At 41.1% G+C, this 27,936-nt stretch overlaps 2 protein-coding genes across 4 annotated transcripts in view; one reads left to right on the forward strand and one right to left on the reverse strand.

The window, feature by feature from the left end:
- Nucleotides 1–1,440: 1,440 nt before the first annotated feature.
- anp32a (acidic (leucine-rich) nuclear phosphoprotein 32 family, member A) lies at nt 1,441–7,866 on the forward strand. Of its 2 annotated transcripts, none has more exons than XM_055921710.1 (7): nt 1,441–2,566; nt 4,832–4,981; nt 5,117–5,239; nt 5,547–5,742; nt 6,026–6,129; nt 6,458–6,506; nt 6,667–7,866. In XM_055921710.1, exons 1-7 carry the CDS (start codon nt 2,513–2,515, stop codon nt 6,729–6,731), a joined length of 741 nt encoding a protein of 246 aa, XP_055777685.1. In that variant the 5' UTR covers nt 1,441–2,512; the 3' UTR covers nt 6,732–7,866. The 2 variants fall into 2 exon arrangements, with proteins under 2 accessions (XP_055777685.1, XP_055777684.1); XM_055921709.1 differs by having other exon boundaries at nt 1,443–2,566; nt 6,664–7,866.
- Nucleotides 7,867–8,220: 354 nt separating this feature from the next.
- coro2ba (coronin, actin binding protein, 2Ba) overlaps nt 8,221–27,936 on the reverse strand; it is a 77,962-nt gene continuing 58,246 nt past the window's right edge. For both annotated transcript variants that reach the window (XM_055921707.1, XM_055921708.1), the window contains exons 3-12: nt 19,509–19,625; nt 16,955–17,104; nt 15,887–16,051; nt 14,493–14,609; nt 13,990–14,094; nt 13,547–13,643; nt 11,587–11,699; nt 11,234–11,324; nt 10,838–10,977; nt 8,221–10,294 (exon numbers count right to left, since the gene is read on the reverse strand). In XM_055921707.1, coding sequence (XP_055777682.1) covers nt 10,154–10,294; nt 10,838–10,977; nt 11,234–11,324; nt 11,587–11,699; nt 13,547–13,643; nt 13,990–14,094; nt 14,493–14,609; nt 15,887–16,051; nt 16,955–17,104; nt 19,509–19,625 — 1,236 coding nt within the window. In that variant the 3' untranslated portion in view covers nt 8,221–10,153. The remainder of the gene's footprint in view (nt 10,295–10,837; nt 10,978–11,233; nt 11,325–11,586; nt 11,700–13,546; nt 13,644–13,989; nt 14,095–14,492; nt 14,610–15,886; nt 16,052–16,954; nt 17,105–19,508; nt 19,626–27,936) is intronic.

Genomic DNA, 27,936 nt, shown 5'->3' on the forward strand with positions numbered 1-27,936 from the left:
ATTTAAGAAATCTCATACCCTGCTGATCTATAATAATTACATAATGCTGCCTGTCTGCCACATACTTAGAAATAAAGTAGGCAAGGCACTGTATCCACCACTAGATGGCAATGGTGTAGAGCTGTGCAGCTGTGACTGAACAGCCTAAATGAACTCAACAAAATGTGAATACATGAGCTTGATAGGCTTATTGAAGAAAAATGTATCTAGTCAAGCTAGTTGCAACATGACAACTAGGCCTATGTAATCCCAAGCTCTTAGTATGGGCCTATAGGCTACAAAACTGTCTTTGTGTAGGTCCTGAATCAACTTTAATCAAAACGACCACATCCCACTCAGTTATATTACCTGCTAGGTAGGAGGAAGGACTGCAATGTATCTGGGCCTTTGGAATGTAAACATTACATTTGTGAAGTGGCATCTTTCATTCATACACACGTACTACTCGTAAATGTTCATTTGTTAACTCTAGGCCACCATTCAACCTGTATTCATATTGTGCCAGGGGGCTACTCCTGTAACGTTGTTTCAGGTCAAACCAAAATAAAGATAACATACAGGCTACATTATGTATGACTGTGAATGTACTTTACATTTCCTCCAATTGTTGTATACCTGTGTAGTAACAAGGTAATTCTTACAAAGTAGCCTACTGGAGTTATACTATTAAGTAATAGAAGCCTAGAATGTTTGGCTACAGCTTAGCCTTAGCTACATACGTGTTAGCTATATTAAGCAACATATTCCTCTTGTGTAACCAAAGCCGGCCACTCCTCTTCATAGGCAAGTAGGCTTTTTTTTGTAATGCATTTACAAAAGTAGGCTACGATGAAATGGCATGATAATAATAAGTTGCTACAAGTATACACATCATCAGAGCAACCTGACCTGATAGAGTTACCTGATGTTGCTATTTTCCTACAAACTAGCCTGCCTATCCCCTTTGTCTCAAGCGGAAATGTTTGAGTTTGAGCTCGATTCGGAGCAAGGGAGGGAGAGATGGTTGCGGGAAAGGTCGAGCGACGTGGAAAACAGCTCTGCGCACAAGAAACACGCAGTATGCAGTTCTCTTCTCACATTCAAGGCAGAACAAGGGCATATAGTCAGAGGGACACACCCAGCGGAAATATGGTGCTGGCAAATGCGACAAACAGCAATACCCAAAAATGGTTCCAAATGATCCTGCAGGCACGGTGCGGAAACTGGCCAGGAAAGTGGAAGAAGACTGTCGAGAACGAAATTACCTGAAATGTACATGACATGAGCGACAGATTCTCATGAAATGTGTTCTCTCAAGCCAGCAAAGTCGGTGCATTTGAGAAAAACAATTAGTAGCGCGCAAAGCTTTACGTTTTCCATGCTTTTTAAAGCAATGTCGGAGCGCCATACAGAACTGACCTCAATGATAGGTAATGTTAATGATTTTTGTTCGTTTTAATCATCAATAAATTACATTTCACTGTATTGCATTTTGCTGGCAAGATGGCGCCGGCGTAGACAAGTCAGGTGACCTTGTTTTTCTCCATCACCAATGCATGATTGTTGGTTCATAAGGGATGCGGAAGTCAATGTAGCCTATTGTAGCCTACCTACACAATTGCAGTAGCTGGTTGGGATATGTGGTGAGACCATTGTCTCAATCGTGCACATGTAATGGCGGCAATGGGGGTCTCTGATGCGACCACTTTTTAAATGTGTGAGTGGTTTCGGTGTGTCAATAAATCTTGGTGGCAACAATTCTGCATTCCACACATTCTTGGATATATAAAAAAAAGGAGTTTGGCTAGGCATAAACCACTATGGCTTACATGTCACCAGATGTTGCCGCAGTTGCATGCTGCTCGTTCTTCATTAGCCTGTGTAGGGAAACCGCACTTTGAGTTTTCCATGGGTGTAGTGCATAAATGCGTACTTAAATAATTATGAGGCCCAATGCCAAAATGATGTCTGGCAGCAGACTCGCCGACACTCACAATGATAAAATGAGGAAGATGTCAAAAACGTCGATTGAAAGGTTTTAAGCACCGCACCTGTGTGCGTAATTAGCCCATCATTGAAGGTGTCCATAACCTACTTCAAAATTAAGGAAACATTTTGACAATAATATCTAAATTAATTGCTAAGGAGAATCCTCACTGTAAAGCCAATTTTCATTATTTAGTTGTGAGCTAAGTAAATCCTGATAGACAGAGTTCCATGTTGATGTGTATATACTTTGGATGTCAACTTAAATACTGAACATACAACCAAACATGGTGTAGAAAACCCCACCCAATCTTATAATCGCCTTTTATTGGTGGGTGATCTTTTGTAAATCCTGTCCCCCTTTTTGTTGGCGATTGTAATTGGTCAATGGTGACGACAATCCCAACTCACATTCCCGCCTACCGAGGAGATCAAGTTTGAATGAACAACAGCAGTCTGTTCAAGGAGTAGTAGTTGCAATTTCAGTAAAAAATACTTTTACTTCTGTATACTTGGTTTATAAAATCGGTGGACTAGTTTTCTCAAGATGGATATGAAGAAAAGAATTCATCTAGAATTGCGGAATCGCACGCCATCTGATGTAAGCTAACGTTGAGATCGTATTGTTTGCAATTGTTTTAATGATAGTGTGATATGCAAAGGGTTACAAAGTTTTTTTTCGCGAGTTAGCAATGTTGCCATCACGGGAGCAGTTTGTTACATTGTTGCTGATATTTATCACCGTAATTGCCGCTCTAGACTTCGTAGCCAACTTAAAACGATTAGAAGGAAGCATGTCTGAAAGTGCAGTTGGTGAGAATGCACCAATACACCTCATTTTCATATCTGTATTTTTAAAAGGCAAGCGTGAGCCATATTGCCTAATGGTAACTTTGTAGTCCTGAACGCGCCCTTTCCTTCCCATCAACAAGGCGCATTCATAGCCTCTCTTCAGCTAATTCATTGTCAGTTCTCATACATTTTAAACGTTACTATTTTAGCGCATGCATAAGCTACAAAATGTCCTTGATTTTTGTACCCTGGCGATTGCTCGCTCACAACTTATTACGCAGCACAGGCAATACCTATTGGAAATGGTTTGGTAACCGATCAATGGTCTGTGTACGGATTGTTTATCCAAAGATAGGCTAATTCCTAGACTGTCAAATAGACGTGTGTATCGTTCGTTGGGTAGGCTATATTTACCGTGCGTGGTAGGCCAGGCCTACTTTTTGTATTTGTTATAATAGCCTAGGTATTAGTAACATTAAGTGCATAGCCTACACAACTAATTTAAAACCGCAATGAAAAGGTTTTGTCCGTCCTAGGATTTTAGTGCAGGTTATCACGTGTCAAGAAACATCTCGGCTCATTCTAAACAATGTGCACATTCAGAGAATATCATGGATTGACAGACTACTGCCGAATAAGAATCAAAAAAGCATGTTAATGTTTTACATTATGGCTCGTTTGGTTGCATAGGCTATACGTATGCTTGGATTCCCTCTTGAAAAACGATGAGTTTGATCCTGGTTTCAGTATCAAACAATAGAGAATAATTTTCTGTCAAGCTAAGCACATAAAAACCGACAGGCAATTTCGGGCTGCGGTGCTCCAGTTTCAAGATCTAGGACAAGCCGCCATTTTACCGAGAAACAAAGGCAACGGTTTCTATCGAAGATACCGTGTACATTGCTGTGCGTTCATTTAACACGAACGATAACAACTTTTTCCTGCATACCTTTAAACATATTGCAGTAGGCTACAATCCAAATCGTCAACTCTTTATGAGTAAACCATAATGTAACGATTGGTTTTCTTGCGCCCGCTGCCAACCCAGCCAACTTCTAATCGGCAGCCCCTCCTACTCGCTTGATGACCCATTGCACGACTCGTAGCAGGTTGTTTTCGCTTTTAGAGCAATGAAAATCGACAAATACACCCACACGTCGATCATAGTGCGTGGTTTGCCCCTTATTTAGTCGAATTTGTTACGTGCGTAATACGTGCATAATTTTCGGGTTTGGCTCTCACCAGCAGCACAGATGGTCTAATCCAGGGTATAATATAATGGTGTCCACTCAGCATAATGTTCATTTCAACCGTGAACAGAAGTTGTTTTCATGCCTAATTGTAATATACCAGAGGTGTCTGTGTTTTGCCTATGAGCTGGTTGGGTTAATTTGTGGGACTACGACAATGGAATACAAGCAGCAGCACCAATTTTAAAATATTAATATTGATCATTGTCCTCTTAGGACACTAATGAGAATCCGGGTGAGTCCTGTGCAAAACATTAGTCTGCATTGTGTGAATTGCAGAGGAGGATACAAGCTATTATCTAAGCTACTATCATATTTATCAGATATGTCTAATGTGAGTTCAATCTAAATGTGTATGTACTACATGTACATTCCTGTGACAAATCACCTCCATGTATTTACAAAACAGTGATCCGTGGAACAACAAGTTACCTGAAACTACCACCCAGATTCTGACTAATATGTTTCATAAATGATCAATTCATTAAAGCCCAAGCAACACACCATCTGTTATGTGACACTTTCTGCACCAGACCGGTGTCAGAGGAGGCTGGTGGGAGGAGCTATAGCAGGACCGGCTCATTGGAATGGAATAAATGGAACAGAGTCAAACATGTGGATTCCATGTGTTTGATAGCGTTCTGGCCATTCCAATGAGCCCGTCCTCCTATTGCTCCTCCCACCAGCCTCCTCTGGTGTCAGATATGCACTTCATGCAGACTCCATTGCTTTGGGACTGTCCTCAAATGGACTGACAGGCATACTGTAGTTAGAGATTTGGAGTAAAGAATCACTTTACGTTTCCTATTCCTCTTGTTTTCCAGGTGAAAGAACTGGTGCTTGATAATTGCCGCTCAAACGAAGGCAAAATTGAGGGCCTCACAGATGAATTTGAAGAGTTGGAATTTCTAAGCACAATCAACGTTGGGCTGACGTCGGTCTCCAACTTGCCGAAGCTGAACAAGCTGAAAAAAGTTATTTTTTTATTTTTTTAAAGTATTATTGTTGCCATGCTATTACCACTTTGTGCAGTTTGGTGAACATGTGTTTTATGGATGTGCTGTTATGATTACTCTGCTCATACAGTTGTTGCATTATTTTCTCCTCAGCTTGAACTCAGTGACAACAGGATCTCAGGTGGGCTGGAAGTACTGGCGGAGAAATGCCCAAACCTCACACACCTAAACCTCAGTGGCAACAAAATTAAAGACCTCAGCACGATAGAACCTCTGGTATGCAGCGGGTGTCATGACAACATAGTAGCTCTGTGTCTATATACACTATACTGAACTCTTGTCTCAAGGTGCTATTGGGTCTGAAAGGGAACCCTAAATGGACATGACATTGTCCAGAAAATACCTCATTCATCAAATGTACCTCCATAACTTATGTAAAGCTTATGTAAAGCTTTGAGGTAAACAATTCGCAACTAAACCCCCATAGTGTATTTTTTTATCTAGTTGGAGTAGTCAGTATTAAAGAAAACAAACAAAGCCTAAATATTCATATTTCATCAGCAAGACTTCTCTTCTTTCACAGAAAAAATTAGAGACCCTCAAAAGCTTAGACTTGTTCAACTGTGAGGTGACCAACCTCAACGACTACAGAGACAATGTGTTCAAGCTCCTCCCCCAGTTGACGTACCTTGACGGCTATGACAAAGACGACAAGGAGGCGCCAGATTCGGACGCAGAGGCCTATGTGGAGGGACTGGATGATGATGATGACAGTGATGGTACGATTTAAGACAGATCCATACTATTTAAAATGTTGGTAAATAATATTCTGATTGGGCTGTGATTTGAAAAATGGATATGCACCCATAGAGCTCTGACATGATCTCTGTGTTTTTCTAATGGTAACTATGTTCATGATGATGTTCAATGTTTCCTTTTGTAACAACGGTATTCTACCAAGTGGCTGCAGTGAATGAATTGCATTATAACTATTGTAACTTTGTAGTGGCCCTTATGCATTTTTTGATCACCTTAATAGGCTAATTCTATTTTCAACTGCAGAGGTAGACGAGGAGGAGGAGGAGGATGAGGATGAAGACGCCCCACCAAGAAAAGAGGATGATGACGATGAGGAAGAAGAGGAAGAGGAGGACCTAAGTGGAGAGGTGAGACTTTGAGGATGGGGCTGCAATGATACTTTTATCTTGATCGACGCCTGCATGATAAGTTCAATGATACTTTTATCTTGATCGACGCCTGCAAGATAAGTTCAATGATTTACAATAAAAATACATGAAAAAAGGGCCACACAAAATGATCTTATACCTACCTTAAAGTGATGCAGACTGGGCTGATGTTTTCTAAACCAGCAAATACCTGGTCCCCCCCCCCCCCCGACGGTGCATCTCAACCACTGCACTGTGACATCATTATTTGAATATGACCCAGGGCACATGACAAGGGAGATTTTGATCTGCATTTGTCTCCTCTTAGGAGGAAGAGGAGGAGTTGGACGGCAAGGAGAGTGATGAGGACAATGAAGGTGAGTGTGGTGGAATCTCACTGCTGTCACCAAATGCGCATGGTCACAATACCGTGTGTAGCTTTAATGTTGGGACTGATTTTTAAAATAACACGTCTACTTAAACCATACTGAATGCTTTCCTGTTGAACGTGACCATTGCCTTTTGTTTTCCTAGAAGAGGAGCGAGGTCTGAAGAGGAAAAGGGATCTAGACGAGGAAGCAGAGGAGGAGGAAGACGACTGACGATGTGCTCACCACCAAGCTATGTTCTGATCAGACTGTTTTAACCTTGTATTCCCTGTCCCCTCCCACCCCTCTGTATTTGTCCGTTGTCATATATCGCAGTAGGCATGGGTAGTGTCATGGGCCAGCTGGGTAAAGGGTTGGTGTAAGGAAACAAGTTTGATTATTTTTTTCTTATATATTTTGTTGTACTTTTTGATTCCTTGTATTCTACTCATATCTGTCCCCTGCAAACCACTGGAAGGGCAGAAGAGAACATTTCGTAAAAGTCCAATATTATTAGCTCTAACCTTTGTAAAGGTTTTGTCTTCTCAGTGATATTGATACCTTCTGTGTAAACAGATTTCTGATGATGATTTATGTATTTAAAGAGACAAACTACCAAAAAACCTTTTTAGAAATGCATGTCTGAAATAGATTTTAAAGTCGACTACTGGATTTCAAGTATGACAGTTTCCTATACCCTTTTCTTATTCAGTGTCTTTTTCTTTTCAGTGTACATTAAGTGTTTTGTGGTGTCATCCGTATATCATTATATGTGCTGTTTTCATTATGGAAAGGGTGTTTAAACATTCTTGGAGTGGCCTGTATACAGGCCGTCTTTTAAACACAGTAAAGAATGTCTGCCCTTGTCAGAATGTTTCTCCTTGACCCCTAGCTTTGATAGTTCGGAAATTACGTGTTATTTGTAAATACTGACCAAATCTATTTTCTTTCTATTACTCTTTGATAATGGCAGACATTTACACTTAATTAATTGTAACGATGAACTGTAGTAAGATATTGAGTATCTGTGCAGCCGTACCTAAAGTAGACTAATTGAATCTGGTACACGATTTCCATTTTCACCAAATTATATTCACAGAAATACTCACTGAATCCAAATTTGTTATTGCTGTCCAACTCTTCAAATCCATATTCGTTCCCCACCTATATAATACACCGCTGGGCAATGTGCAAAGAAAACACCTTTTGCATTTTCTTTTCTTAAACCATAGGGCAGTTCATGGTCAGATAGGCCTACCTCAGTCATGTTCCCCTTACATGTTCAACCCACTGTCATCAAAGCTAATACCTTACCATGAGACAAACTTTTGATTTTCTCCCTTTCACTTCAATAAATATTTTTTTTTTTATACAAGTTGTGGTTTGTGATCTTTTTGAATTGCTTACATCGTCATCTAATGGTTGACAGCATTTTTGAAAATCCCAGATGTTTGTGCTACGTTGTACCTGCTTCCTAATGTACTGTAGCCTACTACTGACATCATGTGGAGAGCCCAGGTAGTTCATGCTAAAAGGGAATGATCTGGTTTATCCACTCATTGTATTAACTTGACAGATTGATATTAGTTGTTGGGACTTGTAGATCAATGAGGTGAAACAGGATGTATTATAGGCTAACTGACACAGTACAATGTTCTGTCTTTCTGAGAGAATTGTCATTCTGCACAGTTTCATCAGCACATAGTACAATTAGGCATTTAGATGGTTGTCGACCAGTATTTACTACACCTATAGGCCATCATCATCATCTCCACCAAATGGTTAGTTATTCTCCCATTCAAACAATACTGCAGTGCTTTTCACTCACCTTGCATACTGCTGCGTCTTCACAGTGAAACACACTGTGAATCCCCTCCTTTAGGCCACTTGAGACCTCTGTCATTCTCTACGGGCTGACCTGACCTTATCCACCATGTTCACCTTCACTGTTGCCAGACTAGATGCACACAGGGCGCTGTGCCTATAGTCCGGTGCTAGCCACCCACACCTGTAAGAGCTTAAGGCAAATTCTCCAATGTCCATATGGCACGACAATGAATGCCAGAGGAGTTGGCTAAAGCAAAATGTAACACCTGGCAACCACGCTACTGTACCTACATTTGTTTGCTAGGTGTCTTCATTGGATAAGGACACACTATTGCAGTATAACATTTGAGGGGGGGTCTTTACAAGGTATATGTTAGGGGTAAAGATGTAAATAATTACCTTGTGTAAGTAATATTGTTGTTTCATTCATTTAGTCAGTCAACCCCTGCAGAGTATGTTACCGATTATGACAATATTATGACAATGGTACAAATAATGATTAATCTGTAGAGGTATAGTATAGGTAACCTGATCTGCAGGAAGTATCAGAGTCTTAACTTGAGTGGAATGGATCATGTGGAATACCTCAGATTAACAATGGGGGTAACTTTCTTAAATAGAATATTCATAACTGAAAGGTATAAAGACAAATATTGTATTAATATTTCAGTTTGATGTACTGTTACGTACATAACCTAATTTCATGTTGACTAATATTCCAATTGACCAGATTTGAGTATTGTGTCGATTCAATCTAGAAAATACAGGATCTGTTTGAGTATACTTACAAATTGCCACCATTTGGGTGAAAACATAATTCAATCACAAGTGTGTCAGCCATCATTTTCATGACCACGATTTCTCCTAAAGACATGAGATGAATGTTTCTGCATAAAGAGTTAGCTAAAAACATCAAATATAACAAATAAATAGTAACAATAATACATTTTCCAACAAAACTTCTCCTAAAGATAATGACTGAGGCGACAGACAAACTGCCCATTAGGACTACATTTGGGTTGCTGTATGCCAGTCTGAGCCAGAGCTGCAGCTTTTTACAGACAACACATTCTTAGGAGAGATGAAGAAAAAAAACTGTCTTGAAATACACCTCATTCATGTCCCTGTAAAACTCATCATCCTCATTCATGTCCCTGTAAAACTCATCTTCATTCATGTCCCTGTAAAACTCATCATCCACAGTAGTTGGAACTAGTAGAAGACTCTTCCATTGGGAGGTTGAGATGTTGCAGCTTTGCTGTGAGTTGGTTTGCAGTGGATAGGCCATGGGGGAGGATTGGGGTAGAAGGGGGGAGTCAATCTCTTTCCCCAGAGTAGTCTCTGGTGATGGCAGGGTGGAGGTTGGAGGATTTGGGGGTGGCATTTCTGGGTGATGACAAAGGCTTTGCCACGTGGACTCAGAGGGGCATGACATGGCAGGTGGGGTGTGAGGACCCCGGGGATACACTGATGGTGCTCTGCAGTAGGGGGGAGGGGTGTATTGCGACTGATGATGTAATAACTAATCATAATGAAACCAAACCGGATATCAGGATACATCAATCTTATAACAAAAATCTTATAACAATAAATTACATTACCAGTTGGTTATTATGTTATCAATTGAGGGATTTAACAGTGATGTCAATATGATTACATTATCGATAACAAAAATTGTTACACAACCGTTATAATCAGTCTTTACATTATCCGGTGGCTATTACATTATCAATTGCAACAGGAAGTACAAATGATACACAATGAAAGGGAGGGAGGACGCTGGACGTGGCATGGTGGTGATGGTGGTGCCATAAGCTAGAGGTCAGAGGTCAGACATTGTTTCCAACGGGGCTGACGTTCCTCAGGTTGTTGAGTTCCAGCTCCAGCTGGCGTATTTTAACGTCCTTGGTGTTCAGCTCCTCCTTCAGCTTTCTCAGCTCCTCCTGCTGCCTGAAGAACATCCTCAGTAGCTACAGAACAGAACAGAGGGATCAGGGTCACATAGCAACCTGAAGAACATCCCCAGGAACTACAGAATAGAACAGAGGGATCAGGGTCACATAGCGTCCTGAAGAACATCCCCAGGAACTACAGAATAGAGGGATCAGGGTCACATAGCAACCTGAAGAACATCCCCAGGAACTACAGAATAGAGGGATCAGGGTCACATAGCAACCTGAAGAACATCCCCAGGAACTACAGAATAGAGGGATCAGGGTCACATAGCAACCGGAAGAACATCCCCAGGAACTACAGAATAGAGGGATCAGGGTCACATAGCAACCGGAAGAACATCCCCAGGAACTACAGAATAGAGTGGAACAGGTCCACAAAGATAACAGGCTATAGACCATAGTTTGTAATTGTGCTCAGGAAGTTATTTGAGCATTTGCACCCCATTCCAAGTAGTGTTTAATACACTCAGTCACCAACCTTCTTCCTTCTCTCCCTTTTCTTTTCATTTATCCATTCACCCACCCACACCTCCATCCACAGTTATCTGATGAACACACCTCGTTCTCTGTCCTGGGTGGCACGTTTTCCAGCAGGTCAATGCCGTTGACCACCACACCTTTCTTTTCCTTCACCGGTGCCTTGAACACCAGCTGGTTGGGCTTCTGGTAACCCTTCTTTAGGGACATTAACACTGGGTCTACACACACACACACACACACACACACACACACACACACACACACACACACACACACACACACACACACACACACACACACACACACACACACACACACACACACACACACACACACACACACACACGAACTTCATGAAAAGTGCTATGTACACTACACACACACTATATATTGATGTAAACATTTCCTCTCCCACTACTAGGACTATATCATAAGGTGTACTGAACATTCAAACTAAAGACACATGCACGGTACCTCGGTTGATACCACTCAACCAGTCATTGGCTGAGAGGGCAGGCTCGGTCCCTGCCGTCATCGGATAGATGTCCTCCTGGTACGTCTCTGACTGCAACACCAGGAGAGACAGACTGAGAGCATGTTCCAATACTTTAAGATCTCTGTTTCTTCCCAAGGGTGCACATGTTTGTTCCGACCCTGCACTGATTCAACATTCAATCGGATTCAACTGCCCTGGATTAGATGAATGAGGTGTGTTAGTGCAGGGCTGTAACAAATATGTGCACACACCCTAAGGTCTTTCCGGGAATGGATTGAGAAACACTGCTATATGAAGTGAGAGGGAGGAGGGCATCCCCACTGACACTGACCCTCCTTGGTACTATCATGGAGATTGGCTCGATCAGCCCCTTCAGCGTCACCAGCTTGTAGAACCGAAACACCTCGCAGGCCGTGACGTCCAGCCCATGCTTAGGCATCACACCTGAGGAGGGAATGGAGGTACCTTAGACATCACCATAGTCCTGCTACTGTATAACATTACCTTAGTGATGTTACTGTATAACATTACCTTAGATATCACCATAGTCCTGCTACTGTATAACATTACCTTAGTGATGTTACTGTATAACATTACCTTAGATATCACCATAGTCCTGCTACTGTATAACATTACCTTAGTGATGTTACTGTATAACATTACCTTAGATATCACCATAGTCCTGCTACTGTATAACATTACCTTAGTGATGTTACTGTATAACATTACCTTAGATATCACCATAGTCCTGCTACTGTATAACATTAAATTAGACATCACCATAGTGATGTTACTGTATAACATTACCTTAGTGATGTTACTGTATAACATTACCTTAGACATCACTATAGTGATGTTACTGTATAACATTACCTTAGACATCGCCATAGTGATGTTACTGTATAACATTACCTTAGACATCACCATAGTCCTGCTACTGTATAACATTACCTTAGACATCACCATAGTGATGTTACTGTATAACACTACCTTAGACATCACCATCGTCCTGCTACTGTATAACATTACCTTAGACATCACCATAGTTATGTTACTGTATAACATTACCTTAGACATCACCATAGTGATGTTACTGTATAACATTACCTTAGACATCACCATAGTGATGTTACTGTATAACATTACCTTAGACATCACCATAATCCTGCTACTGTATAACATTACCTTAGACATCACCATAGTGATGCTACTGTATAACATTACCTTAGACATCACCATAGTGATGTTACTGTATAACATTACCTTAGACATCACCATAGTGATGTTACTGTATAACATTACCTTAGACATCACCATAGTGATGTTACTGTATAACATTACCTTAGACATCACCATAGTGATGTTACTGTATAACATTACCTTAGACATCTCCATCGTCCTGCTACTGTATAACATTACCTTAGACATCACCATAGTCCTGCTACTGTATAACATTACCTTAGACATCACCATAGTGATGTTACTGTATAACATTACCTTAGACATCACCATAGTTATGCTACTGTATAACATTACCTTAGACATCACCATAGTGATGTTACTGTATAACATTACCTTAGACATCACCATAGTGATGTTACTGTATAACATTACCTTAGACATCACCATAGTCCTGCTACTGTATAACATTACCTTAGACATCACCATAGTGATGTTACTGTATAACATTACCTTAGACATCACCATAGTCCTGCTACTGTATAACATTACCTTAGACATCACCATAGTGATGTTACTGTATAACATTACCTTAGACATCACCATAGTGATGTTACTGTATAACATTACCTTAGACATCACCATAGTGATGTTACTGTATAACATTACCTTAGACATCACCATAGTGATGTTACTGTATAACATTACCTTAGACATCACCATAGTGATGTTACTGTATAACATTACCTTAGACATCACCATAGTGATGTTACTGCATAACATTACCTTAGACATCACAATTGTCCTGCTACTGTATAACATTACCTTAGACATTACCATAGTGATGTTACTGTATAACATTACCTTAGACATCGCCATAGTCCTGCTACTGTATAACATTACCTTAGATATCACCATAGTTATGTTACTGTATAACATGACTTTTTAAAATCATTGATGACATTTCCATAGATTTTTCAAACATTATTTTTCACTCAGAAAAAGAGCAACAACATCACTGAATGAAAGCTAAGATGTGGCTGAGCAAACAAACCCAAACCCGTTTGGATCTCTGTCTGTAAGGGTCGGCCCCCGGTGAGTCTGTCACTTACCAAGACCTTTCTGTGGGGCAGGGGAGCGGAACTCCATGAGATACTGCAGGTAGGGCTTCTCTGTGGTGATCTCATAGTAACGGATGTTGCCATCGCCCTGGGAATGGAATGGATGTATTTGTTTGCTATCTGACCCAGATGTCTTCCAATACATTTACATATATGTTTTACCTTCACTGTTACTGACAGGGGTTGTTGGTGAAACAGAAAGGGAATACCATCATTGAATCAGGGAATGTAAAATACTATTTAAGAATCTTTTTGGTTAACGAGTTAACGTTTTGGATACACTATGGTCTCACATCTACCTAAACCAATCAAATGACGTCTCACATCTACCTAAACCAATCAAATGACTAATTTCTCTTTAAAAAAAGATCCACTACATGAGTCCACACTGATTTTCACACTGAACATTGTGTTGTGTAAGGGGTAGTGCTCACCTTTCCTGCCAGGTACAGCATGTGTGTGTCTGCATCATAGAAAGGAAACAGCAGCCCTGAGAGACCGTCTATCTCCTCTTCTACCATGGGCATAGACAGGTCCTCCTGTGGGACAAAACACACACACACACACACACACACACACACACACACACACACACACACACACACACACACACACACACACACACACACACACACACACACACACACACACACACACACACACACACACACACACGGATCAGACATTGTTCCTGAACACACACACGCTTGAGGACACACAATCCTTAATTGAGGATATACACACAAGTGCAGTTGCACACATACACACACACACACGCACGCATGTACGCACACACACACACACACACACACACACACACACACACACACACACACACACACACACACACACACACACGCACACACGCACACACACACACACACACACATGGACACATACAGCCCCACATCCCAGCAGGGGTCCCCGGCTGCCTCACCTGATCCCACAGTGCAATCTGTCTGGTGTTCCACCGGGACACACCTGTCGTCAGCAGCCTCTTCATGTTGCCTAGAAACACCACTCTGTTCACCCTGTGGTTCTTACAGCTGGCGTGCTGGTGGGGAACAATCACACAGAGACTCTACTGTAATGGGACATTATATTCACTCTAAATGTGGGGAACAATCACACAGAGACTCTACTGTAATGGGGCATTATATTCACTCTAAATATGGGGAACAATCACACAGATACTCTACTGTAATGGGGCATTATATTCACTCTAAATGTGGGGAACAAACACACAGAGACTCTACTGTAATTGGACATTATATTCACTCTAAATGTGGGGAACAAACACACAGAGACTCTACTGTAATGGGGCATTATACTCACTCTAAATGTGGGGAACAATCACACAGAGACTCTACTGTAATTGGACATTATATTCACTCTAAATGTGGGGAACAAACACACAGAGACTCTACTGTAATGGGGCATTATATTCACTCTAAATGTGGGGAACAATCACACAGATACTCTACTGTAATGGGGCATTATATTCACTCTAAATGTGGGGAACAATCACACAGATACTCTACTGTAATTGGACATTATATTCACTCTAAACGTGGGGAACAAACACACAGAGACTCTACTGTAATGGGGCATTATATTCACTCTAAACGTGGGGAACAAACACACAGAGACTCTACTGTAATGGGGTATTATATTCACTCTAAATGTGGGGAACAAACACACAGAGACTCTACTGTAATGGGATATTATATTCACACTAAATGTGGGGAACAAACACACAGATACTCTACCTCAATGGGGCATTATATTCACTTTTTTATATGTACTCTGTGAGGGAGGTAAATAGTGAAACCTTGTCTCTGTGAAGGAGGTAAATAGTGAAACCTTGTCTCTGTGAAGGAGGCAAATAGTGAAACCTTGTCTCTGCGAAGGAGGTAAATAGTGAAACCTTGTCTCTGTGAAGGAGGCAAATAGTGAAACCTTGTCTCTGTGAGGGAGGCAAATAGTGAAACCTTGTCTCTGTGAAGGAGGTAAATAGTGAAACCTTGTCTCTGTGGAGGCAAATAGTGAAACCTTGTCTCTGTGAAGGAGATAAATAGTGAAACCTTGTCTCTGTGAAGGAGGCAAATAGTAAAACCTTGTCTCTGTGAAGGAGGCAAATAGTGAAACCTTGTCTCTGTGAAGGAGGCAAATAGTGAAACTTTCTCTGTAAAGGAAGTAAATAGGGAAACCTTGTCTCTGTGAAGGAGGTAAATAGTGAAACCTTGTCTCTGTGAAGGAGGTAAATAGTGAAACCTTGTCTCTGTGAAGGAGGCAAATAGTGAAAAATTCTCTGCTTGCTGTAAGACTGACCTGTAAGACTCTCCCGGAGCGCGGCTCGATGACACGCAGCTTCCTGTCTTTACAGCTGGTCGCCAGCAGGCTGCCGTCTGTGTTGAAGGACATACACACGATGACGTCAGAGTGACAGTCGATCATCTTCACCGGCTCACCTATCTCCAGGTTCCAGATCAGGATCTGGATGGGACAGACAGGGAATCATATCAACTGTCAGTTCTGATCTTATCTTAGATCATATCTGATCTTTGAAGAAAAGGGAGTGAAATGGGGAAAGACTACCCCTGAACTCCAATAAAAACACATTTTATTTTAGTTTGTACTATTACAATTAGTTTTGTTATGTTGTGCTATGATGTGCACTAATGAATATGACCCTGTTGTGTATACCTTACATTCGTAGCCAGTGATCTGTGATGATACCTTATAGTCATAGCCAGTGATCTGTGGTGATACCTTACAGTCGTAGCCAGTGATCTGTGATGATACCTTACAGTCGTAGCCAGTGATCTGTGGTGATACCTTATAGTCATAGCTAGTGATCTGTGGTGATACCTTACAGTCATAGCCAGTGATCTGTGGTGATACCTTACAGTCATAGCCAGTGATCTGTGATGATACCTTATAGTCATAGCCAGTGATCTGTGATGATACCTTACAGTCGTAGCCAGTGATCTGTGATGATACCTTACAGTCGTAGCCAGTGATCTGTGATGATACCTTACAGTCATAGCCAGTGATCTGTGATGATACCTTATAGTCGTAGCCAGTGATCTGTGATGATACCTTATAGTCGTAGCCAGTGATCTGTGATGATACCTTATAGTCATAGCCAGTGATCTGTGGTGATACCTTATAGTCATAGCCAGTGATCTGTGATGATACCTTATAGTCATAGCCAGTGATCTGTGATGATACCTTATAGTCATAGCCAGTGATCTGTGATGATACCTTATAGTCATAGCTAGTGATCTGTGATGATACCTTATAGTCATAGCCAGTGATCTGTGATGATACCTTATAGTCGTAGCCAGTGATCTGTGATGATACCTTATAGTCATAGCCAGTGATCTGTGATGATACCTTATAGTCATAGCCAGCACTGAAGAGGATTCCACTGCTGGTGGGGTGCCACTCGATGAGGCCCACACGCCTGCTGTGTCCATACAGCTCCATCATGGCCTCTGTCATATTCCGCCTCAGCCCTCCCTCTGGGATCTCCCATACTCGTACCTGGCACACACACACACACACACACACACACACACACACACACACACACACACACACACACACACACACACACACACACACACACACACACACACACACACACACACACACACACACACACACACACACACGAACACACACAAACACAATTAGCATATATCTAATCTTTAGTAAATAAATTCACAAAATTCATTTGAATTACTGTTTCATTCTTTGTTAGAGTACCTTTGGTACTTCAATGTCAACCTAACGTTTAGACCTTTGATACTTTAGCCAGTCATATACTCGTCTCTCCAATGTAATCATGATCCTATTTGTGATCAGATTGACAGTTTTTATGTGTGTATTGAAGATGTCAGCATAGCGAGCTGCTGTATACTTGATGGAAAATAGACCATATAATCTGTGATGGAGCTCTGTGAGGGAACTCTGTGACGGGGCTCTGTGAGGGAGCTCTGTTAAGTAGCTCTGTGATGGAGCTCTGTGAGGGAGCTCTGTTAAGTAGCTCTGTGATGTAGCTCTGTGAGGGAGCTCTGTGAGGGAGCTCAGTGATGGAGCTCGGTGAGGGAGTTCTGTGAGGGAGCTCTGTGAGGGAGCTCTGTGAGGGAGCTCTGTGAGGGAGCTCAGTAATGGAGCTCAGTAATGGAGCTCTGTGTTGTACTGAGGAGATTATCCTATAATAGGTGAAAGTTCTACGGGACGCAGAACTAACATACAGTTGAAGTCGGGAGTTTACATACACTTAGGTTGGAGCCATTAAAACTAGTTTTTCAACCACTCCACATATTTCTTGTTAATAAACTATAGTTTTGGCAAATCGGTTAGGACATCTACTTTGTGCATGAAACAAGTCATTTTCCAATAATTGTTTATAGACAGATTATTTCACTTATAATTCACTGTATCACAATTCAAGTGGTTCAGAAGTTTACATACACTAAGTTGACTGTGCCTTTAAACAGCTTGAAAATTCCAGAAAATTATGTCATGGCTTTAGAAGCTTCTGATAGGCTAATTGACCTCATTTGAGTCAATTGGAGGTGTACCTGTGGATGTATTTCAAGGCCCACCTTCAAACTCAGTGCCTCTTTGCTTGACATCATGGGAAAATCAAAAGAAATCAGCCAAGACTTCAGAAAAAAAATTGTAGACCTCCACAAGTCTGGTTCATCCTTGGGAGCAATTTCCAAACGCCTGAAGGTACCATGTTCATCTGTACAAACAATAGTACGTAAGTATAAACACCATGGGACCACGCAGCTGTCATACCACTCAAGAAGGAGACACATTCTGTCTCCAGGAGATGAACATACTTTGCTGCAAAAAGTGCAAATTAATCCCAGAATAACAGCAAAGGACCTTGTGAAGAGGCTGGAGGAAACAGGTACAAAAGTATCTATTTCCACAGTAAAATGAGTCCTATATCGACATAACCTGAAAGGCCGCTCAGCAAGGAAGAAGCCACTGCTCCGAAACGGCCATAAAAAAGCTAGACTACAGTTTGCAACTGCACATGGGGACAAAGATCGTACTTTTTGGAGAAATGTCTTCTGGTCTGATGAAACAAAAATAGAACTGTTTGGCCATAATGACCATCGTTATGTTTGGAGGAAAAAGGGGGAGGCTTGCAAGTCAAAGAACACCATCCCAACCGTGAAGCACGGGGGTGGCAGCATCATGTTGTGGGAGTGCTTTGCTGCAGGAGGGACTGGTGCACTTCACAAAATAGATGGCATCATGAGGGAGAAAAATAATGTGGATATATTGAAGCAACATCTCAAGACATCAGTCAGGAAGTTAAAGCTTTGTCACAAATGGGTCTTCCAAATGGACAATGGCCCCAAGCATACTAACAAAGTTGTGGCAAAATGGCTTCAGGACAACAAAGTCAAGGTACTGGAGTGTCCATCACAAAGCCCTGATCTCAATCCCATAGAAAATTTGTGGGCAGAACTGAAAAAGCGTGTGAGAGCAAGGAGGCCTACAAATCTGACTCAGTTACACCAGCTCTGTCAGGAGGAATGGGCCAAAATTCACCCAACTTATTGTGGAAGCTTGTGGAAGCCTACCCAAAACGTTTGACCCAAGTTAAACAACTTAAAGGCAGTGCTACCAAATACTGAGTGTATGTAAACTTCTGACCCACTGGGAATGTGATGAAAGAAATAAAAGCTGAAATAAATCATTCTCTCTACTATTATTCTGACATTTCACATTCTTAAAATAAAGTGGTGATCCTAACTGACCTCAGAATTTTTACTAGGATTAAATGTCAGGAATTGTGAAAAACAGAGTGTAAATGTATTTGGCTAAGGTGTATGATAACTTCCAACTTCAACTGTAGCTGCACAGTCAATGAGTCAGCAGAAACAGCAGTTTACTGTGTGTGTATGTGTGCACTTACAGAGGAATCTTCAGAGCAGGAAGCTATGATGTTTTCAAAGAAGGGATTCCATTTGATGTCCAGGACATTACCTTGGTGGCCACACACTTTGGGGTGTTGGGGGTCGATGCGGCCGGCCTGAAACAGAAGAACAAACATACTGATCATATATTGAGGAAAGAACAGATGGCCCTCTATCACCATTATTGATATGTACATGATTATGTATTTTCCAAATGATGACATCACACATATAGGCCATATGTCAAGGTAAATATTTGTTTACCTTTATTTAACTAGGCAAGTCAGTTAAGAACAAATCCTTATTTATAATGACAGCCTACCCTGGCCAAACCAAGATGACACTGGGCCAATTGTGCACCACCCTATGTGACTCCCAATCACAGCCAGTTGTGATACAGCCTGGAATTGAACCAGGGTCTGTAGTGACACCTCTTGCAATGAGATGCAGTGCCTTAGACCGCTGCGCCACTCGGGAGCTCTCAGAGGGAAACATTGAGTAACACTAGCCATTTAACACTAGCCATCTAGCCAGTTAACACAACCCTACATATGTCAAGGTCAGAGAACACCACTGAGTAACACTAGCCATGTAAACAGTTAATACAACCCTACACATGTCAAGGTCAGAGGACACCACTGAGTAACACTAGCCATGTAAACAGTTAATACAACCCTACATATGTCAAGGTTAGAGAACACCACTGAGTAACACTAGTCATGTAAACAGTTAATACAACCCTACATATGTCAAGGTTAGAGAACACCACGAGTAACACTAGCCATGTAAACAGTTAACACAACCCTACATATGTCAAGGTCAGAGGACACCACTGAGTAACACTAGCCATGTAAACAGTTAATACAACCCTACATATGTCAAGGTTAGAGAACACCACTGAGTAACACTAGCCATGTAAACAGTTAATACAACCCTACATATGTCAAGGTCAGAGAACACCACTGAGTAACACTAGCCATTTAAACAGTTCACACAACCCTACATATGTCAAGGTCAGAGAACACCACTGAGTAACACTAGCCATTTAAACAGTTAATACAACCCTACATATGTCAAGGTCAGAGAACACCACTGAGTAACACTAGCCATGTAAACAGTTCACACAACCCTACATATGTCAAGGTCAGAGAACACCACTGAGTAACACTAGCCATGTAAACAGTTAATACAACCCTACATATGTCAAGGTCAGAGAACACCACTGAGTAACACTAGTCATGTAAACAGTTAACACAACCCTACATATGTCAAGGTCAGAGGACACCACTGAGTAACACTAGCCATGTAAACAGTTAATACAACCCTACATATGTCAAGGTCAGAGGACACCACTGAGTAACACTAGCCATTTAAACAGTTAATACAACCCTACATATGTCAAGGTCAGAGAACACCACTGAGTAACACTAGCCATGTAAACAGTTCACACAACCCTACATATGTCAAGGTCAGAGAACACCACTGAGTAACACTAGCCATGTAAACAGTTAATACAACCCTACATATGTCAAGGTCAGAGAACACCACTGAGTAACACTAGTCATGTAAACAGTTAACACAACCCTACATATGTCAAGGTCAGAGGACACCACTGAGTAACACTAGCCATGTAAACAGTTAATACAACCCTACATATGTCAAGGTCAGAGGACACCACTGAGTAACACTAGCCATGTAAACAGTTAACACAACCCTACATATGTCAAGGTCAGAGAACACCACTGAGTAACACTAGCCATGTAAACAGTTACTACAACCCTACATATGTCAAGGTCAGAGGACACCACTGAGTAACACTAGCCATGTAAACAGTTAACACAACCCTACAAAATTGATTGGATAATTTGATGACCCCGGTCAAATAACGTCTCTTTAAAACGTTCACCCTTACAGAGAAATGTTGACTTTGTGTAACTGAACCCTTGGGGTGCTAATAAAACACGATGAAAGTGTACTGACACTGTAACAATGTTATCCCTGCTGATCCATCAATTACCAAACAAACTCAACACTTGGCTGTTAAAGTCCACACTCAACAAAAACACAATGCAGCAGAGAAATACACATTGAAGAAATAACATAATTTCCTTTGTTTAAGAACCAGGGACAACCAAAGGATTTGTTATTGCAATGTGCCTCTATGGCCACAGTGAGGCGCTGGATTAGCAGACTTGGATGGATCATGGCTGAGACCTCTCAATGTTGGCCATGATGCCATGAATGTTTGATGTCAGTTCAATCCACTGACCTCCTTCTTATTTCCTCAGAGACATATGGCTGAAAGCTTTGTGCGTGCATGCGTGCGTGCGTGCGTGCGTGCGTGTGTGCGTGCGTGCGTGCGTACATGCATTTTTATATTTATATATACAGTGCATTCGAAAAGTATTCAGACCACTTGACTTTTTACATATTTTCTTACATTACTGCCTTATTCTAAAATTGATTAAATTAGTATTTTCCCTCATCAATCTACACACAATAACCCATAATGACATAGCAAAAACTGTTTTTTAGACATTTTTGCAAATGTATTAAAAATAAAAATCTCTAATATCACATTTACATAAGTATTCAGACCCTTTACATAGTACTTTGTTGAAGCACCTTTGGCAGTGATTACAGCTTTGAGTCTTCTTGGGTATGATGCTACAAGCTTGGCACACCTGTATTTGGGGAGTTTCTAGCCATTCTTCTCTGCAAATCCTCTCAAGCTCTTGTCAGGTTGGATGGGGAGCGTCGCTGCACAGCTATTTTCAGGTCTCTCCAGAGATGTTCGATCGGGTTCAAGTCCAGGCTCTGGCTGGGCCAATCAAGGACATTCAGAGCCTTGTCTCGAAGCCACTCCTGTGTTGTCTTGGCTGTGTGCTTAGGGTTGTTGTCCTGTTGGAAGGTGAACCTTCACCACAGTCTGAGGTCCTGAGCGCTTTGGAGCAAGTTTTCATCAAGGATCTCTCTGTACGTTGCTCCGTTCATCTTTCCCTCAATGCCGACTAGTCTCCCAGTCCCTGCCACCGAAAAACATCCCCAGAGTATGATGCTGCCACCCCCACGCTTCACCGTAGGGATGGTGCCAGGTTTCCTCCAGACATGATGCTGCCACCCCCATGCTTCACCGTAGGGATAGTGCCAGGTTTCCTCGAGACGTGACACTTGGCATTCAGGTCAAAGTGTTCAATCTTGGTTTTAGCAGACCAGAAAATCTTGTTTCTCATGGTCTGAGAGCCTTTTGGCAAACTCCAAGCGGGCTGTTATGTGCCTTTTACTGAGGAGTAGCTTCCGTCTGGCCACTCTACTATAAAAGCCTGATCGCTGCCAAAGGTGCTTCAACAAAGTACTGAATAAAGGGTCTGAATACTTAAGTAAATGTTATATTTGAGTTTTTTATTGGTAATACATTTGCAAACATTTTTAAAAAGCAGTCTTTTCTTCATCATTATGGGGCAAGTGTGTGTAGATTGATAAGTTATTTTTGTATTTTTTTAATCCATTTTAAAATAAGGCTGTAACGTAACAAAATGTGGAAAAAGTGAATGGGTCTGAATTCTTTCAGAATGCCTTGTATATACTGTGTGTGTGTGTGTGTGTGTGTGTGTGTGTGTGTGTGTGTGTGTGTGTGTGTGTGTGTGTGTGTGTGTGTGTGTGTGTGTGTGTGTGTGTGTGTGTGTGTGTGTGTGTGTGTGTGTGTGTGTGTGTGTGCGTGTGTGTGACAAACCAAGGGCAGCCAGCATTCATAACTTGGAGTATCCTTTTCATGTCAGAACAGATTTACAGCTAAAGTCCCTACCCAGGTTTTTCAGAAAAAGAGTCCAATCTCGACAGCTTCCCACAGTAAAACTTTACCAACTATTCTAAATTAGTGTGTCATTTTCTAATGTAGACTTTCTTCCAGAGATTTCTTCTATAAACTAAACTCATCATCTCCTGTATGATTTCCCATAGGTCCTCAATACTCAACAGACATGACAGATGTCACAGTTTTAATCAGAAATACTCATTCCTCATTAGCTGAGGGAAAGTGGGGAACACATCTGATAAAATATTAAAACAAAGCTTGATATCATCTTTAGAAGCATATTGGGCCTCCGTGTAAGTCTTACAGGATTATGCCATTATTAAATCGGTTATGGAATTCGAAGTCTTTGAATATTAATACATAGAGGACAAAGGGAGGGCATCAGGCAGAAGCCAGGGTGAATCTGGATCACAATTCTGAGATGGTGTGAATGAGACCTTGGGTTGAACCAGGCCCTCTGGGCATTCAGTACACTGGTTGGCTCCCTTTAAGGGTTAAAGACGTGTTCTATGTTGGTGCTTTGTATTCTGGATGGTTTTGAAGTGTTCTATGTTGGTGCTTTGTATTCTGGAAGGTTGTGAAGTGTTCTATGTTGGTGCTTTGTATTCTGGATGGTTTTGAAGTGTTCTATGTTGGTGCTTTGTATTCTGGAAGGTTGTGAAGTGTTCTATGTTGGTGCTTTGTATTCTGGAAGGTTGTGAAGTGTTCTATGTTGGTGCTTTGTATTCTGGATGGTTTTGAAGTGTTCTATGTTGGTGCTTTGTATTCTGGAAGGTTTTCTGGAAGACATCCAATCACAGACATTCTCATGATGTCATCTGGCAACAGCCACACGACACATTATCACCAGAGACTCTCTAACACAGGGCTGCCCTAACACAGGGCTGTTATACCCTGCTGTGTTCACCAGAGACTCTCTAACACAGGGCTGTTATACCCTGCTGTGTTCACCAGAGACTCTCTAACACAGGGCTGGAGTACCCTGCTGCGTTCACACTTAGACACACAGCAGCTCTACACACTGATAGGGAAACAAATGCACGCACACACACACACACACACACTGATTGGTGAGAAACACAAACACACCATTACTTGATAGGTACATTCTCTTTATACATGTTTACATCATGTATGTAGGACCAATGCCTCAGATTCACCTGAAGGTTACATCATATCTGTAGGTTTAATACCTCAGATTCACCTGAAGGTTACATCATATCTGTAGGTTTAATATCTCAGATTCACCTGAAGGTTACATCATATCTGTAGGACCAATACCTCAGATTCACCTGAAGGTTACATCATATCTGTAGGTTTAATATCTCAGATTCACCTGAAGGTTACATAATATCTGTAGGTTTAATATCTCAGTTTCACCTGAAGGTTACATCATATCTGTAGGTTTAATATCTCAGTTTCAACTGAAGGTTACATAATACCTGTAGGTTTAATATCTGTTTCACCTGAAGGTTACATCATATCTGTAGGTTTAATATCTCAGTTTCACCTGAAGGTTACATAATATCTGTAGGTTTAATATCTCAGTTTCACCTGAAGGTTACATCATATCTGTAGGTTTAATATCTCAGTTTCAACTGAAGGTTACATAATACCTGTAGGTTTAATATCTCAGTTTCACCTGAAGGTTACATCATATCTGTAGGATTAATATCTCAGATTCACCTGAAGGGTACATAATATCTGTAGGTTTAATATCTCAGTTTCACCTGAAGGTTACATAATACCTGTAGGTTTAATATCTCAGTTTCACCTGAAGGTTACATCATATCTGTAGGTTTAATATCTCAGATTCACCTGAAGATTACATAAAAGTTGACAACTCAACCAAATGTAAATCAAAAGTAGACGTTGAAATGACATCTGTGCTCAGTGGGATATCTCTCTCCACAACGACTGCGTCTACCCAGCATGGCAGTGGGGGTGGATTTTCCGATGGTTAAACTGTGACTGGTGACATCATTTTGCATACCATACTTCTTCTACTCATGTTTTTTCCCTTCTTCACTGTACGAGAGTCATAGCCTCTGTATGCTATTTCCATTCCACCACTCCAGCCCTACTGTCATATAATGTATAGTATTTCATAGAACAAGGCATAGTTCAGGTGATGCACACAATATTGTTCCTGTGTGTCTGTGTGTAATGCTGTGAACATATTCATGGACTCAAAATCAACACCAGATTTGTAAGCCAATGAATAATTGGCACCAAATGTTATTACAACCATAACACTGAATTGTCAGACAGGTGTTGTGGAGGGATTGTGTATCAGACAGGTGTTGTGGAGGGATTGCGTATCAACAGGTGTTGTGGAGGGATTGTGTATCAACAGGTGTTGTGGAGGGATTGTGTATCAGACAGGTGTTGTGGAGGGATTGTGTATCAACAGGTGTTGTGGAGGGATTGTGTATCAGACAAGTGTTGTGGAGGGATTGTGTATCAACAGGTGTTGTGGAGGGATTGTGTATCAACAGGTGTTGTGGAGGGATTGTGTATCAGACAGGTGTTGTGGAGGGATTGTGTATCAACAGGTGTTGTGGAGGGATTGTGTATCAAACAGGTGTTGTGGAGGGATTGTGTATCAAACAGGTGTTGTGGAGGGATTGTGTATCAACAGGTGTTGTGGAGGCATTGTGTATCAACAGGTGTTGTGGAGGGATTGTGTATCAGACAGGTGTTGTGGAGGGATTGTGTATCAACAGGTGTTGTGGAGGGATTGTGTATCAACAGGTGTTGTGGAGAGATTGTGTATCAGACAGGTGTTGTGGAGGGATTGTGTATCAAACAGGTGTTGTGGAGGGATTGTGTATCAAACAGGTGTTGAGGAGGGATTGTGTATCAACAGGTGTTGTGTATCAACAGGTGTTGTGGAGGGATTGTGTATCAACAGGTGTTGTGGAGGGATTGTGTATCAAACAGGTGTTGTGGAGGGATTGTGTATCAACAGGTGTTGTGGAGGGATTGTGTATCAACAGGTGTTGTGGAGGGATTGTGTATCAACAGGTGGGTGTTAAGTTTTTCTTCATAGTCAGCTTAACCGTTAGATGACATTACCCTCATCAATAACCAGAATGAATGTTGACTGAATTATTTGTTTTCTGCTTGTTTATTTTCTTAATTTATTTTATTTCACCTTTATTTAACCAGGTAGGCAAGTTGAGAACAAGTTCCCATTTACAATTGCGACCTGGCCTAGATAAAGCAAAGCAGTTCGACACATACAACAACACAGAGTTACACATGGAGTAAAACAAACATACAGTCAATTATACAGTAGAAAAATAAGTCTATATACAATGTGAGCAAATGAGGTGAGATAAGGGAGGTAAAGGCTGTCTGTTCCGACAGAAGAAGACTATTTTAACTCTACATTTCTTAACTAACTCATCAACATGCTTCTTTGAAAAGATATAGTTGCTTTTTGTAAATTCAGATAGCCAGATATTTATAAGCGTGGACACGATCAATGAGGGCACCGTCCAAAGTAGGTATGCATTACTCATCAGATACATTTTTACATGATTTGGATAATAACATATACTTGGTTTTACCTGCATTAAGTAACCATTTCAGTTCAACAAAATCTTTCTGCAGGGCAATAAAGACAGATTAAATCTCTGATAGAGTCTGGTCAGCTGTGGGGGTAATAGCATGTGCAGCAGTGTGATGTTGTTCCCCTAGATTATGCACCAAGTTGCACACAAGGACCAATTCAAATAGGCCAGGTCAAGAGGGGATGTTAATAATTTGATAATATAAATAATAATTCAGTGTATTTGTTAATTTAATTGCAGCTGCATAGCTAATGTTTTTCTTTGGTGTACAAACACTTGTTCATATCAATATTGTACATACATGTGATTGTAAAAGTTTTGTATATTTTGGTTTGGCCCATCGCGGGTTATCTGTATTTCCGTACCCCCTTATTGTTCTCTTTTGCCTGACCTTTGGCTAGCAAGGTATGTTGTCCTTGGCTCCACTATTGTTCAATATAAAACCGTCATAATGTTACACAATGTACTGTTATGTTACCATAAGTTTGTTACAATATGGATAATATAAAGATTTATGTTAACAAGTTTCACAAAGCTCGCTCACTAGGGCATCTATTGTAACTTGTGAGTACTTGCGACAGTGTTTGAGTGAGTGTCCATGTGCTCGCGCAGGTGCCTGAGAGCTAGGACTGCGCCAAGGGTAACATAATGTGTGTTGTCTCTTCGTGTGCAGGTATGTCTTTTATTTTGTCAGAAATATGTTCTGTATCATTTTACTTGTATTGTATTGTATGGTGTGCTGTTGTGCATTGAATGTGTGCACGCAGCACATGTTATTTCCTTTTGACGCTCTCTTTTGCCTGACCTTCGGCTAGCGAGGGCAAATAAAAATAATTCAACTAGCAGACCTTCAGTTGTGGCAGCGTCCTAATTAAAAGTACACAACGCAGAATGAACCACGCTACACATGCACCAAGGTGTCATCTGCATACAAGTGACATGTTTTCATCTTCTCCAGATAAACCAATATTGTTCATGTAAATAATGAAAAGAACAGGACCGAGAATCAACCCCTGTGGGACTCTATGTTAAATC

The sequence above is a fragment of the Salvelinus fontinalis genome, chromosome 4 (assembly GCF_029448725.1).
Source record: "Salvelinus fontinalis isolate EN_2023a chromosome 4, ASM2944872v1, whole genome shotgun sequence".
Taxonomy (NCBI): domain Eukaryota; kingdom Metazoa; phylum Chordata; class Actinopteri; order Salmoniformes; family Salmonidae; genus Salvelinus; species Salvelinus fontinalis.